This window comes from Epinephelus lanceolatus, chromosome 18 (genome assembly GCF_041903045.1).
Source record: "Epinephelus lanceolatus isolate andai-2023 chromosome 18, ASM4190304v1, whole genome shotgun sequence".
Classification (NCBI taxonomy): Eukaryota; Metazoa; Chordata; class Actinopteri; order Perciformes; family Serranidae; genus Epinephelus; species Epinephelus lanceolatus.
This window is the reverse complement of record NC_135751.1, coordinates 1,513,428-1,540,450: the sequence shown is the minus strand read 5'-3', so window position 1 is coordinate 1,540,450 and position 27,023 is coordinate 1,513,428. Positions and strand designations below refer to the sequence as shown.

Sequence of the window (27,023 nt, the reverse complement as noted above, 5' to 3'; positions counted from 1 at the left end):
TCAAAGAACAAATCACGAAAGAAGTGAAGTCTGAAATCAACGAGCTAAAGCAAGAGATATACCAGCAACTCTCTGCTAACACTAAAACACACATGGAGCCCAAATCGACGAGGCAGAGGACCGCATTGCGGAGACTGAGACGTGGAATATGGAGGTGAAGGATGCGCTGTGTAAATCTTTAAAACAACAGAAAATACTGCAAGACAAGCTGACAGATATTGAAGGGAGGAGTAGGAGGAACAATATCCGCATTTTCGGAATACCCGAAGATAAAGAAGGTGACTCTGCCACTACATATGTCCAAAAACTGCTCACAACGAAGCTCTCATTGCCACCTGATGTCAGCCTGCAAATCCAGCCAGCGCGCAAAGAGCGCTGGCCCAAAAGCCGAACCGCAACTCACCACAAAGGTCCATGATTGTTAACTTTCTGGAATTCACCGTTAAAGAGATGGTCCTGCAAAAAGCTTGGCAAAAGAAAATCGTTGTGGAAGGGCGGCAGCTGATTTTTGACCATGATTATGCAACAGAAGTGGTTCAGAAGAGGAATGTGTACAGCGGGATCAAGAAGATATTAAAGGAGAGAGGAGTCCATTTCCAGACCCCTCTCACCAGGATGAGAATCCACTGGGACACTGGACCAAAGCTGTATGAATCCGCACAAGAAGCAGCACTTGATCTGAGGAAGCGGGGATTCACCGTGGACTAGGGTTGGGAATCTCTCTGTGATAGACGATTCGATACGTATCTACATACACAGGTTACGATACGATTCAAAAACGATATATTTTTAATACAGAACGATTCGATACGATTCGATACAGTGTAGGAACGATACGATTCGATACGATTCTATGGTTAACATTTGTTGATGTAGACATTAATCATACATTATAAAATAAAGAAGCCAATTCTATAAAAGTGACATTCTTACAGTATTTTCAAATTTGTAAAAGACCACATCCCCAAGCATTGTTGCTGTATGGCACTGGCAAAAATAAAATAAAAAGACAAACAACAAAATCACATGTCAAATGTATTTATTTTTAGTCATGGACCAAAAAAAGACTTGCTGAATGAACATCATTTTGTTGGATGGGATTAATATAAAAATGAGAAGAAGTTTTAAACTTTAAGTAAAATTTAAGTGTTTTAAACCTACTTGTGTTATTTTTATGGTATTGTCTGTGTTTTTATATGTATCTTATATGGACTTGAGTCTGGAATAAAGTTTATTATAACGCTGTACAATATAAACATAAAGCAGAATAAAATAATAACATGCAATGTAGGGGCAGAATCTGACATCTCCTGTTATTAGTTGATATCATGGACTGTGATGACTAGCAGCTTATCACTGACAGTACTATTTCTCTGTGTTTGCTACACTCTGTCATTTATAAAAAGATAAATCACTTTTCTATAATACATCAATGATATTTCAATGGAATAAATTACTTATTGACTTATTCATACTTCAAAAACAGCATCAATAAGTGATTAACATAAGGGGGGATCAAAATAAAATAAATATATAAAATAAAAATCAACCAGCCACCCTCCTCCTCTGACAAGTACAGAACAGTCCCTAGTGCGCTGAGGTTTGTGGAAATGTGAACTGCTCGTTTCTCCTCTGACACGAGTGCTGCCAGGGCTTGGCTGGTATTTCTGGGCAGTCATGACACCGACGAAGACTTCTTGGACCTGGAGCCGGGCGTCTTGGTCGCCGGCCGGTAAGCCGTTATTATACGCCACCGTATTTGACAGGAATACGTATTTCTGTCTGTGTCTGTGACCCCCGCGTTCAACCCACAACTGGTAGGATTCGCCTTTAGTTTCTGCTGCGGCTTGGCTGCTCCCTGGTTTATCCAACCAGCATTAGCTTCTGTTCCTCATCTCCACCTGTCAAGCTGGCGCTGATGTTTACATCCATTATCGTTGAAAGTAATGCCTGCTACAGAGCATGCCGCCGGGCGCCGGCTCTCGCGTTGTTTTCGAGATGCAAACTGTTAAAGCCAGTCAACCGATTGCTAGTCTCGCAATAACAGAATCCATGACTCTACAATCGATTCATCTAAGGATTCATGGCTGATTCGTATCGATTGAGGAGGCTGCTACTGACGTAGCCGTATCTCTCGCTTGTCAAACCGGATATCCGGTCGTATTGGTTAATTGTTCCCAACCCTACTGTGGACCTACCCGGTCCTGCCACAGATCTGGACGCAACGTTGGAGCGGCTGCAACAGGGGCTGACATGGCAACGTATTGGAAGGAGCGATGCTACGGCACCGGGGCAGAGAGGAAGAGAAGGAGCAGCCCTACGCGCAAAGGAAAAGTTGCAGGAATTTGAAAGGATCCCCCAACAATAACTAGCCCTTCACAAACATAGGTAACAACACAGCAGCCTCTAAAGTAGTGTCTTTATTTTATTTTATTCTATTTTATTTTTTATATTTTATCAGCTCTAATCTTACCAACAATGAGGCTGCATATAAGATAGAGTCCTATAAACTGTTGAGACTTCGAAATTACACAGTCTCTCTATTATCTCTCTATCTCCACCAACAGGGATTTGGGGTGGCACCAAAACACCCTATATTGGAAGTCAACACCTTTTGTTTCTTCTTGTTGTGTTAGTAGGCCATATGTTCAGGTCTGTTCTGTTTGTTGTTTTTTTGGGGGGGGGGGGGGGGGGGGGGGGGGGGTTATCTCTGGGTATTGAACATGAATAATGGCATGTGTGAAAGTGGTATCGCTCAATGTAAATGGTCTGAATAATGTGATTAAGAGAAATAAGGTACTTTCCAAGCTTAAAAAAGAAAAGGCTCAAATATTATTCTTACAGGAAACAAAGTTAAATCAGCAAGAACATGAGAAACTTAAACAAGTGGGTTACAGAAAAACGTTTTATAGCTTCAACAAACCTGACAATAAAAGGGGGGTAGCATTACTCATACCAAATTCTGTGCAATTTGAATGTTGTAGAGAAATAAGCGATAAAGATGGAAGATATATCCTGGTTAAAGGCAAAATACAAAACGAGAAGGTAATACTAGTTAATGTATATGCACCCCCGGAGAGTAGGAAATGTTTTTTCAGGACCTTATTTGATCTTATTGCATTAGAAACAGAAGGTATTTTGATTGCCTTAACTTCAATACAGAAGAAGAACAAAATAGCCAGATATAATCAGCAAGTGGGAAAGCTGAAGGAATTAGAAGGACAACATAAAAAAATCCCAAAACCCCAAAGTCCTCCTACAAATTAAAAAAGTAAGGGAGGAAATAGATGGCATTCTCAGAGATGCGATAGAAAAGAGAGCTAGATTTTTAAAACAGACATATTATGAATCTGGCCCAAAGGCCACTAAATTGCTGGCAAGACGATTGCGTAAACAATCTAATCATACAATCAATAAGATACGAAATCCTGAAACCCAACAGCTGCTGCATGATCCGGAAGAAATATTAAATGTGTTTGAGGATTATTACAAAAAGCTGTATTCAAAACCCCCTTCAGCAGGTGAAGACACTATTAGACACTTTCTTGACACACTTGATCTCCCATCTATTGGCGAGATGCAGAATAACATCCTTACCGCTGACATAACACAGGAAGAAATACAGGGTGCAATAAGTAGACTGAAGACTAATAAATTGCCAGGTAGTGATGGGTTTCCATCTGAATGGTATCGAATATTTACAAGTGAATTAACACCTCTACTTATGTCATCTTATAATTGGACGCTGAAGGAGGGGAAGGCCCCATCATGGCGAGAGGCAATTATATCACTTATCCCAAAAGAGGGCAAAGATACAGAACAATGAAATAACTTTAGACCAATCTCAATCCTAAATGTTGATTATAAAATTTATACTTCAATACTCTGTAGAAGATTTGAGACCTTCATACCAGATATCATTGATGAGGACCAAACTGGTTTTGTTAAAGGGCGCCAAACCCAAGACAATATTAGGAGAACACTGCATATCATAGACCATGCACAAAAAAAGGGGACTAAAGCTAAAATAATAGGCTTAGATGCTGAAAAGGCCTTTGACAGTGTCAGCTGGGCATTTTTATATCTAGTACTCAAAAAATTTGGCTTAAACAAAAAATCAATCCAGAACATTAAAACTATATATCAAGACCCAACTGCTAGGATTAAGGTAAATGGACAGCTATCAAAAATGATAACATTAGAAAGGGGCACTAGACAAGGCTGTTGCTTGAGCCCTACACTCTTCGCCCTTTATATCGAACCCTTAGCACAGGCAATTCGCCAGAATACTAACCTGGAGGGATTAGAGATTAGGAATAAAAAACATACAGTATAATTAGCCTCTTCACGGATGACGTGGTAATTTTCTTAAAAAACCCAGATAAAGGATTCCCCCTGCTGATGAATTTTCTTAAGGTTTATGGTCACTATTCAGGGTATAAAATTAATATCGCAAAAACTCAGATACTTACATTTAACTACTCCCCACCACAAAAAATTCGAGATACATACAGCCTAAACTGGAACTGTAAAACCATGAAATATCTTGGAGTTACAGTAACAAAGAGGCTTGACAAACTATATGAAGCCAACTATAATGTGATTGACCTAAACATTCAAAAAGATATGCAAAGGTGGTTGACTTTTCCCCTCAACTTTAGCTCCAGAATTAAGGTTGTTAAGATGAATATTGTACCAAGGTCTTTACCAATAATGATACCTCAAAACAAATTTATCTCCTGGGACAAAAGCATATCAAGGTTCATTTGTAATGGCAAAAAACCCAAAACAAGATATAAAACTTGCAAGGAGTAGGGGTGGAATGTCCTTGCCAAATTTGCAAGAATATTTTTATGCAGCACAGCTGAGACCTGTAGCATGTTGGTGCATACCTGAGTATGAAGCGAGGCGGAAAGATATGGAAATGGAAGTTACAGATTTACAAATTCCAATTTTGTTGGGTAATAAAGAACAAACAGAAATGATAAAAAGGACAATAGATCAAAGAGCATCAATACCAAGAGGCGAAGCTCAATAGAACGCCCCATAGCAACAGACTCGCCCATGGTTTCATCCTACCGCCGCCATTTTGGACTGTCAGCAGACCGCAGCGGACCCGCTTGCATACAAAAACACACAGACAAACTGAAGTATATCGTTATTAATTATGCTTACAATGCTACTCACCTCCTGATAGCTTGGTCACAGCTGCTTTTTCACATTTTTGTAAAGCAAAATATAGACTTTATTTACAGTTTATACAGTAAGGGGACAGTAATAATAATAATAATAATGATAATATATAGGCTATTTTAATATATTTTAATGCTAAAGCAGTAATCAGTCCTGATATAAATGGTCGAAGAGGCAATATTTTATACATATATATAAAAATATATATATATATATACATATAAGTGTTATCTTCCCTCCAAAACTGGCATATTAAATTGATATTAAAACACTTTAAAACTTACACCTCAGGAGTTCTTACCTGTCGGGATCCTTCGGGAAACGGTGGAAGGCCAGGTGCGGGGTGTTCCACTGATAGTTGTTGCAGTTAATTGCACTACACTGTTTTCTTTTACTTTTTTCTCCTCTCTCCTTGACATCTTGCATGTTGTCTGGGTGCAACAGTCCAAGCTCAACAGTCCAAAATGGTGGCAGCGCTACCGCAGTTCCCCTAGTGGCTGTTGGCAAAAATTCATCGGAGCTTCGCCTCTTGGTATCCATGCTCTTTGAATAGATCCAATAATAAATTTTCCACTGGAAATTTGGGAAAAGATAATGAGGAAATACAAATTACAAGCAGAGAGAAAAATATTGAATTGGGTGGCGTGTGATCCAAAGTTTCTACCAGGTCTGAATGACTCAAGGTTTAAACAATGGACAGAGAAAGGAATTAATGCTCTCTGCACCATTTTTAAACAGGGGAAGTGTATGAGTTTTCAAGAATTAAAAGAGAAATTTGGATTACAAAAACAAGATTTTTTCAGATATTTACAAATTCGAGATTATGTTATGAAAGAGATTAGAATTGATTCTAAAACTGAATTGAATGCCATTATCCAAATTATAGTGGATGCATATCATCAGGGTAAATCTAGGGTCATCTCAGCCTTTTATAAAGCCCTCCAGAATAATAGAGAAAACTCAACACTATACCTCGAAAGCAAATGGGAATCAGAGTTAGATATTGACATTTTGGAGGATGATTGGTACGAAATGTGCATGACACAATGCACTACCACCAGCTCACAGACATGGAGGGAATATGGTTGGAAGAACCTCACTAGGTTCTTCATAACACCTCAGATCAAGAGCAGACAATTAAAGACCCAACAACCATGCTGGAGGCTCTGTGGTAACCAAGAGGGCAACCATACACATGTCTTCTGGTGCTGCTGTAAATTAAAACCTTTTTGGAATATTGTAAATACAACTATTAATGACATATTGGATCATGATATCCCAAATAACTGTGTTGTCATGTACCTGGGAAAAATTGACGATGCTGTGCAAAAAGAAGACAGGTATCTGGTTAAAATTTTACTTACTGCCAGCAAAAAGGCTATAACTAGGAACTGGTATAAAGTGGAAATACCGAACAAGGAGCAATAGTTTGAGATCATCCTGGATTAGGGATGGGCAACACAAGCAAAAACACTATTCGAAAATCGTGGCAAGTATTCGACAATTTTTCGAATAATCCCCCCCCCCCCCCCCCCCCACACACACACACACACACACACACACACACACAGATCCAGAGGTCCGCGCGGACTCAAAGCGGACGTCCGCAAGCCCTGTGCGCGCACACCAGTGACTGCTCGGCATGTATTTTTCACATCGCGGGGATTTTTCACGGACATTTTTACAGGAAACTACAACGCGGAAGCGCGCTCGACTATGAAAGCCCGAATGACTGGGGACATACCTCACGGAGTAGTAGTCTCTGCATGTTTCTCCTGTTTGTAGAAGAGCATCTCACACTGCTGTAGCAATCCTAGACTGCCCTCGTGTGGTTAGGAGCTGAATTGCATGTCAAATAAAGGGGGGGAAATAAGACGGCGAATAGTAATAGTCGCATTAAAAAATCGATTTTTCAAAAATAAAACGACTATTCGAAAAACGAAAATCGTGACCCATCCCTATCCTGGATATTCACTCAATGGAAAAGTTGACTTAGCAACTAAAACTCAAGGGACATATATTTGACAAAAACTGGAGGAAATGGACCACCTACATGGAAAGTGATACCAACAATTAACTGGACTAATTGGAAAGAACTGAGAAGAAAAACCACACACGCTGGAGATGCTCCTCTGTATTCTTGTTTATCACCGATTGTGATTGTCAACAAAATTGAAAATAAAATAAAAATGCTACATGAGTCACAGACTGGAGCTAAGGAATGACATGTTCCTGTTGAGGTCTCTGACAGAGCCAATGACTAGACAGAGCATTTGTCATAATATGCTGGTCCCACCCTTGGCACCACCCACAGCACACACTGCAACATCTATGTACACATACAGTATAGCATTTAAGTGAATTCCTACTACTTCTGTTCAGCCTAGAAGCTTAGATTTCTCCAAACTGTCTCATGTGATGTAAGGTGATGTTTGTGAAGGAACAGAGAGAGATACAGGCGATTGTAAAACTGGAGTCAAATCTACAGAGCTGTAAACAAACAAACATGGAAGCACATAAAGAGCAGCCAGACAGTCATACAAACAGCAGCTCTCTGATGATTCATGTATTACTGTGTGCGTGGTGAAACAACAGTGTGACCTAACACACTACAGCCTGGCTCCATGGAGTAACACAGGCCAAGTACAAGTCCTAACAAGGGAATGAAAGATCCAGAGAGCAAACACTCTGCCTGTGTCATATCACATCACAGTGCAACACACCCTCTGCTTTCAAACAAAGCCTCTGACAAACAGTGTGAAGTGTGAATTCATATCCAGTGTGATGAAGCCTTACTGTCCAGCCGGGTCTCCTTTCCATCCACTGTGCAGATCTTGGTGTAGGAGTCTTCGATGGTGGGGTCGTAGTCTGACACAAAGTAGGACTGTGGGACACACTCAGTGTTAATAACAAAGCACTTCTGTGGGTACACTTCATACTGCAGCTGTTTGCCTGCTGTCAACAGGCTGCTAAATCTCTATAATAGCTTGTCTTGCAATTCTCCCAACAAATACCTGGCTCCATCTTCTGTCTGTCTGTCTGTTGTTACTGCTAATGACTAAGTAAAACCCGGTGTACGTGCCTTCAGCAGTGCGACACATGAATATTCCAGTAAGGATCATGGATGTATTACAAGAACTGGATACAGTACTGAAGGCAGGCCCTTATTCATTCCTATGAAAGCCGCTCAGTGCCAGAGCCAAAAAAGCTCTCTTTTCGCGGTTTGAAATTACCTGTATCTTCTGCATTGCGGGCCCATGAAGCAAGTGCACTAGAGACTTGCAGTGGCTGAGCACAGCCAAGCGTGACCGAGCGACTACCTTCTGCCAGCCGAACACCAAACTTCTGTTTTTTGGGCCCAATGACCTCACGTTACAGACAAGGATGGTGTAGTTCCACTCTTGACCACTAAGTAAAATTTGCGTCAAAGCCCAGCGCTGTTCCTATAGGCCTTGCTAAGGATAGCCTTGTTTCCAAATATGTTCCTGTAACCGGTGATAGGACGTAACCAAGTACATTTACTCAAGTACTACCATTTTAAAAATTAAATCACCCTTGAGAATTGGGGCAAATCATGTCCTACCAAAAAAAAAAAAACTTTTACAATTTTAACTTATCAACACACTAATTCAGTTTCTGGAGTGAAGTGTTACTTTCAAAGGATTTATAGCCATGAAAAAATATGATTTATAAAATATTTTGATTTTTTTTTCTAAACTTGTCGTGTCAGAAAACAGCTCGTCCTAGACAAGAATTCAAAACATCAAACAATCAGACTTTGTGTTAGAAGCCTTCAAAATGGTAAAATTAAGAGTACATACTAATAACAATGGTGTAAAAATGTACTGCAATCATCTTTGTCTTAAAACATATTTTTTATGAAGATGTTGGCCCTTTAAATATGAGTTGCAGATTTTTGTCAACTCTCAGAAAGGAGTTAGCTATATCACAAGGACTCCTGTCTCACTTTTTCTTCCTGTTTTCAAAAAGGTGTGAATGATGCTCAAGCTTTGGTCAGCTTTCTATTTTATGATAAATTCATCAACTAATATTGTTATCAGGTGTGCCTCAACCATAACAGGTCAACTCTGTAGGCCTTCAAAATCCAAACCAAATAAGAATTATGGTTTAAAAATGAGTATTTTGATTAGCATTAAGAGAACTCTGAGCAACTTTTGAAAAATAAAACAGCTTCTCACTATGACTGCTGTGAAAATACTAAATATATAATTTTTTGTAAACTCCGGTAGACATCGGCTTTGTCAGGTCTTACCTCTGACACCCATCATGTATGCTATTCAAGAAAAAAATCAATCACTGAGGGTGGCCCATTACAAGTTTTAAAAGTCAAGACTGTGATCTTTTAAAATACATTTTCCCAACCCCATAGAATAGTAAAAATGGGCTACTGGAACAAGACATAGATGGACGAGAGCAGAGAATATGGAACTGTTGGAATGCTACTATAGAAGTAACCCCAGCAAGAGGGGTTACATGCAGAGAAAGTACAATATATGGATGCTTCGAAACCCAACATTTACACTGACAAACAACTTAAAGCCCAGTGAGGAAAAGCCAGAGCCAAGGCAAAGACCCGCTCCTCCCGTGCTGGGCTCCAGTAACCAGTCGGCCGTGTTCACAGGCTGCTGCACAAAGGAAACTATGCGGAGCGTATCGGTGCCGGCGCCCCCGTCTACCTGGTGGCTGTGCTGGAGTATCTGACTGCTGAGATCCTGGAGTTGGCTGGAAACGCTGCTCGCGACAACAAGAAGACCCATATCATTCCTTGTCACCTGCAGCTGGCTGTCCGCAACGACGAGGAGCTCAACAAGCTGCTGGGCAGAGTCACCATCATGAAGTTAAGAAACGGCTCTATTAAACTTTTAACGCGTCTATATTAGCCTACACATTTAAACAACTGGTGTGATGATGCGTTACACTGACAGGAGATGCCTGGTACGTGCTGTCACTCATGAACAGTCAAACAAATATTAACCTACCGTTTTAAAGTCTAGAGCGCGAAAATAGGACAACGCCTGTTTTATTATAATGATTATTATTATTATTATTACCGCAGTAATACCGGTTACCATGGTATTTTTGCCCACGGTTATCATACCATCAAAATCTCAGTGCAAGTGAAACAGACGCCCTCAAGCAATGACGGAGGTGTCATCCAACCTACTGTGAGTTGATGTACCATCACAACAATCTTGGATTTATATTTTGAGGGCTCAAAAACTCCATTGTGTTGCTTTAAAGTTTTTTTTGTTTTTTTTTACAATGATGCTAATGGGTTACAGTTAATGTGGTAAAAGATATTTTGCACCATGAGTTAAATCGTATACACAGTTAGTGACCTCCTGCTGGTTTGGGTATTAGAGTGTCTAACATAAAACTGTACTGAGGTGATATAAAGAGCACTTCCTGGTTCAGAGTTCGTCTCCTTGCCTTATTCTAGCAATTGAGAAACCAAAGCTCACCACAGTGTATTTCAATAGTTCAATGAAATTAACATAAAATGTTGTAAAATATCTACTCAATAATTTATGTTTTTATGACATAAAATTAAATGCTCAAACAACAAAATAAGATATGTTATAATGACATAAAACTCCTGACAGACATGGGTCACGTGACATTTATTGTGTCTGGTGTCTCAGTTTGTGCCTCTCTTCGGTTGGTTGGTTGGTTTAACAACACTGATTGCTGCTCTGTAGGTATTTCAGAATCCTTGTAGACTCTACAAATAAAAACTGATTTTGTCCATTCATTCATTTAACTGCTTATACAGGTACAGGGTTGCAGGGCGGCTGGAGCCTATTCCTGCTGGTATTATGCAAGAGGCGGCGTACACCCTGGACAGGTTGCCAGACTATCACAGGGCTGACACATAGAGACAGACAAAGATTCATGCTCACATTCACACCTACAGGCAAAGTAGAATCACCAATTAACCTAACGTGCATGTCTCTGGACTGTGTGAGGAAGCTGGAGAAAACCCACGCTGACACGGTGAGAACATGCAAACTCCATACAGAAGGGGCCCAGCCGGCCAGCAGGTTTGGACCTGTAACCCCCTTCCAGAGAGGCGACAGTGCTATCCACTAGGGGTGTAACGATACATCGATCCACATCGATACATCGATTCGTTGATTAACGATCCGATTATATCGATGCAAAATGAAAACATCGATCCATATCGTCATCTTAAAGATACACATTTATTTTGAAATTCACATAGCACGTCTGTGTCACCATTTCTGGGCAAGCGCGCCTCCGCTCAAACAACAAACAGAGCTCAGAAATAAAATGGTCAAATCATATTCTAGCTGTTTTTGTGAGTTGATGTAAATGATTGTGTTAGATGGGCATATCATATCGCGTCATATCGATCACAGGCTCCTGAATCGAATCGAATCAAAATCATATTGTGACAGACTTTGTGATATCGGCAAACATCGTATTGTCATAAAACAAATCGATATAATATCGTATCGTAAGCTGGTGATTTATACCCCTACTATCCACTGCACCACTGCACAATGGAGTTACAAAGTGCCAAGGGCAGGATCTACAGCAATGACATCAGAATGCCATTCAGACTAGATAAGTGTGGTCAGATGGTGTCCAAGAGAGGGAAGACGATCAGATCTGATTCCTCTCTAGTTTTGTGTTCTGCTAAGGTGCTTGTCAATACTGGCAGTACTTGCAGCCCAATCAGGTTGCACAGAGAGTCCAGCTCCTCCAGGATGGCACATCCATACGTGCAGTCACAACAGCATGGAGGAGATACCAGGAGACCGGCCATTACACGAGGAGAGCTGGACAGGGCCATGGAAGGGTATCAATCAAATAGCAGGACCAGTATCTGCTCCTTTGTGTGAGGAGGAACAAGAGGAGTACTGCCAGAGCCCTACAAAATGACCTCCACCAGGCTACTGGTGTGCAAGTTTCTTACCAAACTGTCAGAAATGGACTCCATGAGGGTGACATGAGGGCCCAGCATCCTCTAGTGGGACCTGTGCTCTCAGCCCAGCACCGCGCAGCTTGATTGGCATTCGCAAGACAACCCCAGAATTGGCGGGTCTGCCATTGGCGCCCCGTTCTCTTCACAGATGAGAGCAGGTTCACACTGAGCACATGTGACAGGTGTGAAAGACTCTGGAGACACCGTGGTGAATGTAATGCTGCCTGTAACATCATCCAGCATGACCGGGTTAGCGGTGGGTCAGTGATGGTCTGGGAAGGCATATCCTTGGAGGGTCCCACAGATCTCCATGTCATAGCCAACAGTACCCTGACTGCTGTTAGGTGCCAGGATGAAATTCTCAGAGCGATTGTCAGACCTTACGCTGATGCAGTGTGCCCTGGGTTCCTCCTGGTGCAGGACATGCTTGGCCTCATGTGGCCAGAGGGTGTAGGCAGTTCCTGGATGACGAAGGCACTGATGCCATTGACTGGCTCTATTGTTCCTCTGACCTAAATCCAGTTGATAACCAATGGGACATTAAGTACTGTTGCATCTGATGCCACCAAGTACCACTACAGACTGTCCAGGAGCTCACTGATGCCCTGGTGGCTTGATGATTTTAGTTTCCATTGAGCGTTGTTACATCATTTTGTTCTCAACAAATTATACAATGTACATCAGTAAAGATTTTCAACTTGAATAATTCATTCATCAAGATGTGATGTATGATTTAAGTGTTCCCTTAATTTTTTGAGCAGTGTATATTACCTCCAGGGTTGCAACAGTATGAGATTTTCACAGTACGATAACCATCTCAGAAAATATTGTGGTATCACTGTATTAAAGAATAATTACTATTATCAGTCACAATGATCCTTAAAGGAAGGGAAAGCCAGATTTATTAATGGCTGAACAAACGTTTTATTATTAGAACTGAAACTCAAAACCATTTTTTAATGCAAGTATGTGTAAAAAGTCTCTCTTCTGAAAATAACAAAAATAAAGGTGAGATTCTCTGTCGAGTTATACATGGTATTATTTAGTTATTACCTCTTTATTATCAAACAATTATACACCCCACTATTAGCATGTTATTATTGAGCTGTAATGTGGTGGTCATCAACCACCAAAACATAAAAAAATACTGAAACAGTCCTCGAACTGACCGGTCAGGGTCGGATAACAAATCAAAAACTCTAGCTCTGGTTAGGTTCGGGCTTGACCCACTGTGCATAACAGCAGCCTTTTGATGGTCATTTACACACTGTCCATAACAATAACTACGTCAAGTAACAAACTGCGTCGGTCTTCGGTCAGGTTTGGACCCTGTGTGCACATTGGGCACAGAGAGCAGAGGAGAATTGTAAACGCACAACCATGTAGAGACAGAAATGACATGCCATCGTGTAAATAAGATGAGTAACATATGGCTATTTAGTTTGTTTAATAAAAGGACAAGGTATAGACCTGTTCTATAGGAAAGGTAACCTTAAATGACTTCTGTTGTTATCTGGCACTATATAGAAAATAAAATTAAATAAAATTAACTTGATCTTCAAGGGGGGGCAGTTTTTGAAATCTGTAATTTTACTTTTACTTAAGTAAATTTTGACTGAAGTATTGTACTTTGCCACATTTGAAATCACATCCCTTACTAAGTAAAGGGAAAAAAAAAAGTTCTCGGCTAAATGGAAACCAAAAGGGTGAATCTCGGAAATCTCGCGTGGAATTGACCCAGAAAAAGCGGCCAGTGCCGGCGAGTTACTGGAGAGAGAGAGATGGAGGAGGGTGGGAGTGCTTCGGCAGAAGCACAAGCAGATGCAGCAGTTGAAATGAACAAAGAAAGGAACGAAATGAAAGAAAACCCTGTGTGCACAGTGCCGTTTATAATTGTCGGTCAGAAAAATGCGGCCCGAGCCGCACTCTTGTGTGCTCAACTGTGTGTGTGTGTGTGTGTGTGTGTGTGTGTGTGCGCACGTGTCTGTGCGTGTGTGTGTGTACGCATCGGGGCCAAACTCCGCCGTGTGCGATACAGAGAGCAGAGGAGGATTGTAAAGGTGCGACCATGTAGAGACAGAAATGACATGCCGTCGTGTAAACAATATAAGTCATCACGTTATAAAGTGAAACGTTTCACCGTATAACACTATAAATAGTATATTGTTGTGTTATTATATGAAGCGTCTGTTGCTCAAAATAATAGAACTTTAGTTTACGAAGAGATAAGACGGGGCCCTCTCCTCTTATTCACAAGTGTGTGAATTGACCTGGATATGAAGCGTCCGTAGCACCAAATAATATAACGGTGGTTTCTAAAGAGCAAAAAAATAAATAAAAATAAATCAGCAGCAACGGTCATATTTCAGCAGCGGAGCACCACCGCTGCTAGTTGCATATAGGGGAAACACTGTTGCTCAATGGATTTGTTCTGTTTTGGAATACACAGTATTCTTCCAAATTAGTGTTAGTGTATTTTAATATTCAGAATTTCGCTTCGACAAGCTCTCTCTTTTTTGACCATACACCTGTTTGCATCTCTGAGAATAATGCCCAACAACATTGCTCAAAAAGTTGCTCTGTGTATCATCAGTCTAACAGTTGTGTGTCAAAATGAATGAGGGCTGCGCAATATTACACAAAACTGACAATGCGATGATTTTGTATACTGCGATATGTATTGCAATATACAGTGTATTGCAATATCTTGAATAGCTCTATTTGGAAAGAAGTCATCATTTGGGATTTGGAAAGGCTGTATTTGCATGAAATATACATTTTACAATCAAACTGTCATGGAAATTGAGAACTTCATAACCTAAAGTATTAACCAGCAAAATAAGTATGGCATATTGCCTTAGGTTAGGTTAGGTTAGGTTCTTTAACCTAACCTAACCTAAGGCAATATGCCATACTTATTTGACACATGTTTGACTAATATTATATTGATATGATGAACTTATACTGTGAGTCTCATAATGTGACTATTGCACAAGAACACATTGTGTTGGTGATGCTCTAATGATATTGTGCAGCCCTAAATTGAATTGAATTCTATGGTTCATCATAGAAAAATAACCAGTTTTCGGATTGGATTTATGACCCCTGGACCATTTTTGCACTGCATAGGAGTGACCCCCATCAAGTTGTTGTTGGAAGTAACTATGTAACTTCTACTTTAAGTACATTTTAAACTAACTACTTTTTAATTTTACTTGAGTAGATTTTTAGATGGGTAGCTTTACTTGTACTTCAGTAGAATTTCATCAAAGTAAAGGTACTTTTACTTAAGTAGAATTTTTCAGTACTTTTTCCACCTCTGAGTACTGTTATTGAATTTTGAATGTGGCTGTTGCCTGTATAGCTGATGCTTTGACTTATCTTGCACGTAGCTAGAGAAAAAGATCAGTTTCCTGTTCTTTCTGTGATATTTTTTAACTTTCAAGTGCTAATCAATGACAGGTGAGCACTTTGACCTCTAAACAACCACACAAATGTTCAGAGGCACAGTTAAATAATCCATCACAATGAACATCATGTCTGCATGCATACTTTTATCCAGACTGTCACTGTGTAGCTACAACCATGCAACATAACTTTTGTAGACATGATGTTCACAATGAGCTTCTTTAAGCAAGTTTCTGGTTAATTTTCATGTATAGGATGGAAATGGAAACCAATGTTGCTGAGAAAGACAGTGTGAGATGTTTAAACATCTAACACACTGACATGAAGTTTGGAAAATCATGCAAAGATTTAAAGGTTCAGTGTGTAAGATTTAAGGGGATTTGGTGGTGTCTAGTGGTGAATTGGAGATTGCAAGCAGCTGAAACTTATCCTGGTTAGAATTCCTCCAGTGTTCATTGTTCAGTAGGTTTTTAGCAGGAGCTGAATTATCCACAGAGATCTCTTCCTCTCAAAAATAAACAGACCCAGTGATTTAAACCGGTAAAAGCACTGAATAAAGCAGTTTCACATTACAAACCAGTGTTTTCTGATACTGCTTGTCACAGATATGCTCCTAACTATGTCGACTTATATGAAAACGCAAATGGCCCCTATCTAGAGCCAGCGTTCGGTTTGTCCGTTCTGGGCTACTGTAGAACCATGGCAGTGAACATGGCGGTCTCCATAAATGAGGAGCCGCTCCCTAAACAGCTCATTCCTTTTTCTCAGGTGATTATACCGTAAAGAAAACATGGGCTTCTTGTTATATTACATAAACTTAAATCACTGAACTCAACAGGCTTATTTGGGACATACCTTGATATGGGACAGGCTTTAATTCCTTTCACACAAAACTGTTGCTCAGCAAAGATGGGAAATACAATAATTTTAAAAATTTAAACCAGTATTAATATTACCTGTAAAAAAAAAAAGGCTTTGAATAACATATCAATTGTGATTATTCATTTGATCACATCACATCAGAGAGAGTTATGTGACTCATTTTTCGGCATCCGATAATTACTGCACCCAGAATACCAACACAACAGCACTCTCTGCTGTTAAAAAAAATATATTACAACTTGGATTAAAATTTATGAAAACCACAAACTCTTTTGATCAGTGGAACCATATGGACTAAAGGAATATGAATAACTTACTGGGTGGTCGAGAAATGGACCTATATTTTGACTTTATGACCACCTCAGAGGTAGGGATAATGTATACAAAAAAAATCTGGGTTGCCAGGTTTGAAAAATGCCCCTCACTTTGCTTTGCTTGGCCAGTTTAGCTCTTTGGTTCATCAGGACAACCTCTGCAATAAACAGTTTGACCACTTACCTTCTGGAAAGGAGCTGAAGAGAATCTGGACCGGAATAAAGGCCTATTAATAACCTATTTATTAATAACCTATTCACATGTAGCCCACTATTCCAGACTTGATCAGCCCTGTTATTTACTTTTTGTTCCTCCAATGAGATTGAGCAAGTGAGAAACCTCTGACTAATAACTTGACTATTAGGCTAATGACTAGCTAGAGAGGTTTTTCACAACCTGAAAAGTCATTACAACTTATTACCTTCAATAACAGTATTCCCAACATCATAATTTCATAGAAATATTACATTTAACAGAATATCCTGTATGTCCTAACCTACATGCTGTGTGTGTGTGTGTGTGTGTGTGTGTGTGTGATAAAGTAGGTAAGCTGCAGATTTTGAAGAGAATCGGTACCTGGATGAACTGGATGGTCAGGGCGCTCTTCCCCACCCCTCCTCCTCCCACCACCACCAATTTGAATCTTTCCTCTTCTCCACTCATACTGGTTTGGAACTGGGATTTGTCCTGATCAGAAACCTTCTAGGGCCCGAGTCCCACCGTTCACCAACAGCAGCCAAAGACAACCAAACCACGACAAAATCCAAAATTAAGTCCTCAGTAGACCCGCCTGTTAACGTTAATGTTACCGTAAGACACCCGCATGGACGGTTTAATCGCCGCAGCTTCGAACTGAAACTTCTTTTACGTGAAGCTCATTCTCTACAAAGACGTTTTCAACACAACCAGACCTGACAACCACAGTCCCGCTGGACTTTAACTGTCCATCTGCCGAAGCAACAAGTAAAAGGCGCCAACCCCACGGTGTTTGTGCTGTAGTCTTGGGGTTCGGAGCGGGGCTGTGTTGCTCGCTGGCTTCTTTTCTCCTCTCTCGACTGTTTTCTCGGCCTCCAGGCTTCAGCTTCTAGGGCGGAACTGCTTCCTCTTTTCTTTTTCCTCAAGAAACTACAGTAGCTCGCGCACTACTTCTCACACACACGCACACACACACACACACACACACACGAGCGGGTGTATCTGTGTGTCCGAAAAGACATGACAGAGCACGACACCACTCCAGCTCTCTTCTCATTAAACCACAAAACGAACCAGAACAAATTCCACTTTCGTGTGTCAGTTTCCTTATTTGGTCATCTGAAGAATCGTTACATCATTTCAACCTAGTGGCCCGCGCAGGTTATGAGAGCAGCACGAGGGCCAAACTATATCACTGTCACTATGATTAAGGCCTAGCCGGAATGATATCTCATCTGTTATTAAACAGAAAGCTCGCACAGGCTCTCTGCAGCGCGTCTTTTAGCTGGATCAAGCTAAACGGGTTAACAAGGCTGTGTTATGTTACCTATAGGTGTTATCTTCATTCCTCTAGAGCACTACGTCATTGTATTTGAAACTAAATGTGGAACGCTTTCTTTGGAAATCCGCCATGAGGCTACACATATCTCACATTTTTATCTGGATACCTGCGAGAAAGTTCCTACCCGAAAGTCAGAGTTAACTTGTAGCCCACAATCAGCTGTCATGAAGGCACTTGTCTATTTAATTACCACTGACATTACAGAAAGCACAATGAAATCCACATCCATTAAAAACACATTACTCATTTCAACGCAGTGCAATTCTAATCAGTATTGATACTTTTAATCTTTTAAAATCAACCTTGTTTTTTTTACTTATGGCTGATAATAAAAATAACAACATGTTACTGTCATTGTCAATGTAGAATTAATAGAAAATATAAACACATTTTCACATCTAACATTTCCATTTTACTTCATTTGCAAGATGTCACTGAGAAATCAGATGACCACAGAAAAATCAATGTTATAGCCATATTAACGTGCTGTTGGGCCCCTGTAAGTACCTTCTGCCCTCAAATATAATTCTAAAACTACCTGTTTTATCAGTTTATTTCATTCTTAAAAGAACTCAAAAATGTAGAAAAACAAAACAAAAGAACCTGCATCTCCAGTGCGCCTCCTAAATTATGTTCTTATTGAGCAATGTTGAAAGAAAAAACTTTCCCCCTGTATGGAGGACCGGAACTGCCAACATTAAAAATAAATACATAAATAAATAAATGAATCAATAAATAAATTCTTATGCCATTAAATTGCACCAAAAATGCATAAAACATAAATGTAGTCATTAATTAACTGATAAAATGCGTCCTCACACATTCTTGACGCAGTAGCTCAGTCCATAGGGGCTTGGGTTGGGAACCGGAAGGTTGCCTGTTCAAGTCCCTATGTGGACCAAAAATATGGAGTGTGGACTGGTAGCTGGAGAGGTGCCAGTTTACCTCCTGGGCACTGCAGAGGTGCCCTTGAGCAAGGCACCGAACTCCCCAACAGCTAGGTGCGCCTGTCATGGGCGGCCCCACTCTGACATCTCTCCACTTAGTGCATGTATAGGTCCTGTTTGTGCATGTGTGTGTTCAGACCTGTGTGTAATTGACAACAGAGTGAAAGAATTGAATTTCCCCTCAGGGATTAATAAAGTATATAAAATAAATTAAAAAATTAAATTAAAATTAATTCTTTGTACATTTACATTTCTACATATATTTTAACATTTACATTCCCTCACACATTCTTTGTACATTTACATTCCTACATATATTTTAACTTTTACATTCCCTCACACATTCTTTGTACATTTACATTCCTACATACATTTTAACATTTACATTCCTTCCCTCATTCTTTATACATTTACACTTCTTCATACATTTACACTCCTTCACACCTTTGCACATTTACATTCCTTCAGACATTTAATACAGTTTATACATTTACATTCCTTCCTGAATTCTTTTCACATTTACATTTCTTCATGCATGCAAAAAGGCATGAAGTAATGTAAATGCAAATAAGGGGGCTGTCCAAAGTGTGTCATGGGGGTGACACACCTTGGACAGCCCCCTCATTGTTGCTCGCACTCAGATATTGCTTGCACAGATTTCCTGCTCGAGCTTTGGCTTTTCTCCTCACGCTCAAACTGCTTCTGTGCGCTCACTGCTCGCGGAATTTCTGCTGTCAGATTTCTGCCCAGCTCTTGGATTTTTTTGTGTAACAACCCTGTCAAAATGCATTTGCTTTAGTTTTAGAGCGTATGTATATATATATATATATATATATATATATATATATATTCTATGCTAGTAAAAATACTATACTAAAATAAATACTATAATACTTTACTATTCTAGTAAAAAGAGAGAAAAATACAGGCACACGTGTGTGAAATTAACAGTCCCTTTATCCCCTTGATGCCTGAATGTATTTACAATTATATATATAAAAAAAATTATATGTGCTTTTGCTTTCAAGCTGATGCTAAATTAAGTGGAGATTGTTAATTTGTCTTTAGCACATAGAATAGATATAAATTTAGGTATGATGCAAATTAGCAACAACAGGCATAAATGGAAAAATATGGTAAACAAAATAAATAAATAATAATAAAACACATTTTCCTGTCTCAGGTATGTAGATTTTATTGATGCCACACAATTATTTTCAATTTCCCGACTATAACACTAACTATTATAGTTCAATGTGAAAGAGAGCTCAAGCTTTTCACTTGGAACACTGGTGCTAGGAAGTGCATTGTGATTTCCATCAGAGTCTTCATCACTGCTGTTCCTGTTGTCAGTACTCTCACTACTGCTGCTTTCATCACCTGGTGTAGAAAAAAGAAATCACTGTTTAAGAGTGCAGACATTTTTAACTACATTATATACACATCATGTACACATGGTTACATTCACAAAACCCAGCCCACCGCAGGCTGGGATCAAGCCCGATACCGCTGCGGCAAGGTGGTGCCTCTGTGCATGGGGCCTGTGTAGGCTGCGTACAGACTACACTCCTAACCAGGTGATGAAACCGGTGCGTCGGTAGCTTAGTAGATAGTGCCAACGCCCCTGTTACTGCCATTTTCATCACCTGATGTAGGAGTGTAGTCTTCATTACTATCCCCACTGTCAAGACAGCTGTCGTCATTTTCGACTGGTGGAACCCTGGTTTGAAGTTCACCTGGTCGCTTCCCATAGAACATTGATGCATTCATTTTGTTCTGTGTTGTGAAAAAGCACAGAAATTGCATTTATACCCCAGCATGCTATTTTTAGAATGTTTATAGAAATGAACTAGAATGGCATTTCCCAAAGATCTAAATCTAAATCCATCTAAATACAGCATTATTTCGATGCAGCCGTTATGGCCGAATGTAGCGAATTTGCGACAAACATAAATCTTCAAATAACGTAAAAAATATTTGACACATGAAGTCTATTCCAATATGTCAGCTGTAGAAGCAAACGATAAGCTGGCACGTATTTTTACCTTAGCACAACTTGCCTCATATTTGACAATTTCTCCAAATTTGCAACCTTTTTTTTCTTTAATAAACTTTATTTCAATTCTTCAGTTTGAACATTGACAAAAATATACAAAGATTAACAGAATCAGGGGTACATACATTCAATTTAAAATGAGGATTTTAAGGCTTCGTAGAAGTTCATAGTCTGGATGGCTTTCTTATTCATCAGTCCTTTTAGTGTTTCAAAATACAGTTTCATTTCATTCCTAAACTGGTGGATATTGGGTTTCCTTTTAGTCCATTTGCATTTATGTACATAAAACTTTCCATATAAAATAAGAAGGTTTAGTAAGAAAACATGACTTCTGCATATTCTTTTTCTCAAAATAAAAAATAACATCCCTTTTTTGCAGATTAATCTTAATCCCACATCAAGATTCAAACACATTTTCAACATCTATCCAAAAGAATTTAACATAAATACATTCATAAAATAAATGTACAATTGTTTCTGTGTCAGTGTTACAGAATACACAGGATTCAGAAAGATCAGGTCTGTACTTTATAATAAAGTGGTTTGTTGGATAAATTGAATGTATAATTTCAAAATTAACTTCACTAATTTTATTATTGATCAATTTTTTTTTATAGTAAATCCACACCAATTTCCAATTAATGTTAACAAATTGATTATTCCAATAATTATTACTACGAGAAGTTGTAGGGCAGCGTATCATATGTCTAAACAGTCTGTTATTGCATTTGTTATCTTTTATATTGACGCCATTTAGTAGAATATCAGTCTTCAACACTGGCTGTTCATTAGATACACTGCTGCCTTGTAACAATCTTAAGTAACATGCTGGTATTGCATCACATATTATACAGTATTCTCGTGCAGGTATTGGAATACCAAATGTTTTTAAGAATTCTGAGTATGTAAGTAACTGACCAAAATTGTTGAGCAATTGTGATATGAACAAAATATTGTTTTTAGCCCAATTATCATAAAATATTGACTTATTTTTATATCTGATATTTTTATTGTTCCATATTAAATGTTTGTGGGGAGAAAAGTTATGTTTGCATAAGAAGCAAACATAATAGCGCCTGCCTGTGAAAATTAGATAACCAAATGGGGAGTTTATTAACATCAAAATCGCATTTAAGAAAGAACTCTATGCCACCGATTTTTTCAAAAGCAAGATTAGGAATTAAGTACCATAACTTGTCTTTATTTTTGATGTAATGTTTAATCCAGTTCAACTTGAAGATTATGTTAGAGGAATGAAAGTCAAGCATATTTAAACCTCCTTGACAGTATGAATTACACAACGGATTTCTTTTTAGGTAGTGAGGCTTGTTTCTCCATAAAAATTAAGTATGGTAGAGTCTATTTTTTTGATAACTGATGTGGGTACATCTAATACTTTCGCTGTTTAAACTAGACGTGATAATCCTTCAACCTAAAACCTTGGAGTGATAAATCTCTCATGAGCCACATAGCAAATTTATTTTTTATTTTTGGAATAAGGGGTTGGAAGTTGGACTGTATTCTGTTTGCAGATATGTTACTTCCTCTTTAACAGGAATACCTTCGAATTCCGTTGTATGAATATTGCCATCTTTAAGAGGAAAAAGAGTGCACTTTTTAATGTTCAGAGTTAGACCTGTTACTTTAGAGAACAAATTGAAAAAATTTATAATTTTTCTAACCTGCATTTCGTCCTTTAAAAAGATAGCAGTGTCATCAGCCAGTTGACAACATTTAGGGCCCTATTTAGATGGTTTAAAACGCGAAGCGCCAGGCGTGCGGCGCATGGGCGTGTCCCAGTCACTTGCTAGTTAGACAGCGCGTTTTTAGACTGTGCGCCATAGCGGAGAGTCTAAAAGATTTGGACTTACTCTGTGAATTAGTCATGGGTGTGTTTTGGGCGTATCATTCAATAAGCCAATCAGAGTGTCACCTCTCATTCCTTTTAAATCAGGCGCGATTGGAGCGCATGGCGGAGAGCTAGTTAGATGGCGGACCTACCAACTGGAAAGAGTGTTTTACAGCTGAGGAGACGGATCTCCTTGTGCGGGAGGTGAAGGCCCGTCAGAACCAGATCTACGGGGACAGCAGACAGGCACCCAAGCTCCCCGAGGTAAAGCAGGCGTGGGATCACTAATACAAGAAAGATCTTACTAAATATCTGTGGAATATTAGGCTATTCAAACCTGTTTTCATCATATAACAGAGCACAGCTGTCAGGACTGCCGCGGAGCTCCCCAAGGTGCTGATCCTGCAGCTAGGACCTGTTCAGCGTTTTCTCCCCCACCCACGTTTGTTGTTGTTTTCACGTTTCCTAGAGCTGTGTTCAGCCTCTTATTTGCATGCGTGTCCTCTCTACACTCAGATAACAATATAATAATATAATATAATGTAGCCTAGTATAACATGTTAAAATAAATGCAATGTGTGGGCTTTGGTTTTCAATCAAAAAAATGATTGATTGGTCAGATAATTTCACAATTTCATTTGTCATTATTACAAATTATGATGATCATTATTACTGCGATTAGATCATTCTGATTAATGACTGACTATTAAGACATGTTTCTGATAAATATTTTAATGTGCACAATAATAACCTTTCACACTGTAATCATATTTTTATTTGTTATCTTTTGCATATGTGTGGCTGCTCCGTGTGTGTCTGAGCAGAGTGCACGCGCGTTGTGTAGAGACGCATATTACTAACTTGTTTAACAGCGAAATACTGCGCCGTTGACTTTAGACCAGGTTTTTGTTGGTCACTGGCGCATTTGTTTTTTACGTCATCTAACTAGCAACGCGCCATGACTGTGCCTGACCACTCCTCATTTTTAGACCAACACACCCAGAGAAGCGCAAGTTCATTTGCTAGTTAGACGACGAGGGCGCAGGGCGTGAAAATGACAACTGCGCCTGCATCTAAATAGCAATGACACTTGCGACATGGATTATGCGCCCTCCGCCGTCCGCTTTAGACCATCTAAATAGGGCCCCTAATCTCTTTTCCTAAGATTTTGATACCTTGAAAGGAATCATTATATACAGTACAGGCCAAAAGTTTGGACACACCTTCTCATTTAATGCGTTTTCTTTATTTTCATGACTATTTACATTGTAGATTCTCACTGAAGGCATCAAAACTATGAATGAACACATGTGGAGTTATGTACTTAACAAAAAAAGGTGAAATAACTGAAAACATGTTTTATATTCTAGTTTCTTCAAAATAGCCACCCTTTGCTCTGATTACTGCTTTGCACACTCTTGGCATTCTCTCGATGAGCTTCAAGAGGTAGTCACCTGAAATGGTTTTCCAACAGTCTTGAAGGAGTTCCCAGAGGTGTTTAGCACTTGTTGGCCCCTTTGCCTTCACTCTGCGGTCCAGCTCACCCCAAACCATCTGGATTGGGTTCAGGTCCGGTGACTGTGGAGGCCAGGTCATCTGCCGCAGCACTCCATCACTCTCCTTCTTGGTCAAATAGCCCTTACACAGCCTGGAGGTGTGTTTGGGGTCATTGTCCTGTTGAAAAATAAATGATCGTCCAACTAAACGCAAACCGGATGGGATGGCATGTCGCTGCAGGATGCTGTGGTAGCCATGCTGGTTCAGTGTGCCTTCAATTTTGAATAAATCCCCAACAGTGTCACCAGCAAAACACCCCCACACCATCACACCTCCTCCTCCATGCTTCACAGTGGGAACCAGGCATGTGGAATCCATCCGTTCACCTTTTCTGCGTCTCACAAAGACACGGCGGTTGGAACCAAAGATCTCAAATTTGGACTCATCAGACCAAAACACAGATTTCCACTGGTCTAATGTCCATTCCTTGTGTTTCTTGGCCCAAACAAATCTCTTCTGCTTGTTGCCTCTCCTTAGCAGTGGTTTCCTAGCAGCTATTTGACCATGAAGGCCTGATTCGCGCAGTCTCCTCTTAACAGTTGTTCTAGAGATGGGTCTGCTGCTAGAACTCTGTGTGGCATTCATCTGGTGTCTGATCTGAGCTGCTGTCAACTTGCGATTTCTGAGGCTGGTGACTCGGATGAACTTATCCTCAGAAGCAGAGGTGACTCTTGGTCTTCCTTTCCTGGGTCGGTCCTCATGTGTGCCAGTTTCGTTGTAGCACTTGATGGTTTTTGCGACTCCACTTGGGGACACATTTAAAGTTTTTGCAATTTTCCGGACTGACTGACCTTCATTTCTTAAAGTAATGATGGCCACTCGTTTTTCTGATTGGTTGATAGGGCTGTCGGCTGTGTATTAACCTGACTTCTGCACAACACAACTGATGGTCCCAACCCCATTGATAAAGCAAGAAATTCCACTAATTAACCCTGATAAGGCACACCTGTGAAGTGGAAACCATTTCAGGTGATTACCTCTTGAAGCTCATCGAGAGAATGCCAAGAGTGTGCAAAGCAGTAATCAGAGCAAAGGGTGGCTATTTTGAAGAAACTAGAATATAAAACATGTTTTCAGTTATTTCACCTTTTTTTGTTAAGTACATAACTCCACATGTGTTCATTCATAGTTTTGATGCCTTCAGTGAGAATCTACAATGTAAATAGTCATGAAAATAAAGAAAACGCATTGAATGAGAAGGTGTGTCCAAACTTTTGGCCTGTACTGTATATGAAGGGCCATTATTTGCATGACCAATAGGAACAAAAAAGGGGCTGCCGGATCTCCTTGTTTTATACCATGAGAAATGCTGAACCTGTGAGTGGTCCCCTAAGGAAGTTTAACTGAGCTATTGCAATCACTATACAAAGTTTTTATCGCCCATTTAAAGTATTGACCAAACCCAAAGAAATCCAACACTTTCAACAGCACATCATGCTTTACAGTGTCAAAAGCTTTATATATGTCTATGAATAAAATGTAACCGTTGTCTGCCATGTAATCTTTATAGTCGATCAAATCTAAGATTAATTGAATATTGTTACTGATATGTCTGCCTTGCATAAAACCAGACTGACCATCGTCTATAATTGTGTCTAAACAAAACTTTAGTCTTTCTGCAAAGATGTGAGCCAATAATTTTGCATCATTATTGATTTAGGTTATTGGTCTCCAATTCTCAATCAGCAGTTGATCCTTATTAGGTTTAGGTACCGAGGTAATTAAACCTTGGCACATAGTTGCATGAAGCCTACAGACTTCTATGGCCTCCTTAAAGACATACAATAGAAATGAAGAAATTTTTGATCTTGAAGTACCTTATAAAATTTGCCAGTAAGTCCATCATTTCCTGGGGATATATTATCTTTTAAGCTACTGATATTACTTTTTAGTTCTTCCAGTCTTGATCACAGATATTTTTTGAGCCAAATTTGCAACCTCCACACGCCAAAAATGGAAAGCTGCAGTACCCGAGACTGCAGTTTCAGGACCGCAGTTTTAGGACCCTTCAACTTTCGTCATTGTTGTACCCAAATAGTACTAGCCTACTTTTTTATTAAATAGTTATAATCATTGTTGAGCAGTAACTTGTTATTTAGTAACGCATTTCTGTAATTTGATTATCAAAAATAGGAGAAATGAATTAGTAATAGTAATTAGATTATAGTTACAAGCCCAGGTTACGTTACCATTGCCGGTAACGCAGTGTTGGCCCGCCCCACCTGACCTCCGCGGTCCTCTCTGCTCCTCTCACACACACTTAAACACCCGTCCTGGACTACACAGTGTCGGTACGCTCCGCTGTCATG

General features: G+C 39.6%; 1 protein-coding gene across 1 annotated transcript in view; it reads right to left on the bottom strand.

The window, feature by feature from the left end:
* Positions 1-18,065, bottom strand: part of rras (RAS related) — a 60,525-nt gene extending 42,460 nt beyond the window's left edge. Inside the window, exons 1-2 of the mRNA XM_078161421.1 lie at positions 17,345-18,065; positions 7,990-8,077 (exon numbers count right to left, since the gene is read on the bottom strand). Coding sequence (XP_078017547.1) covers positions 7,990-8,077; positions 17,345-17,431 — 175 coding nt within the window. The 5' untranslated portion in view covers positions 17,432-18,065. The remainder of the gene's footprint in view (positions 1-7,989; positions 8,078-17,344) is intronic.
* Between the last annotated feature and the right edge of the window lie 8,958 nt (positions 18,066-27,023).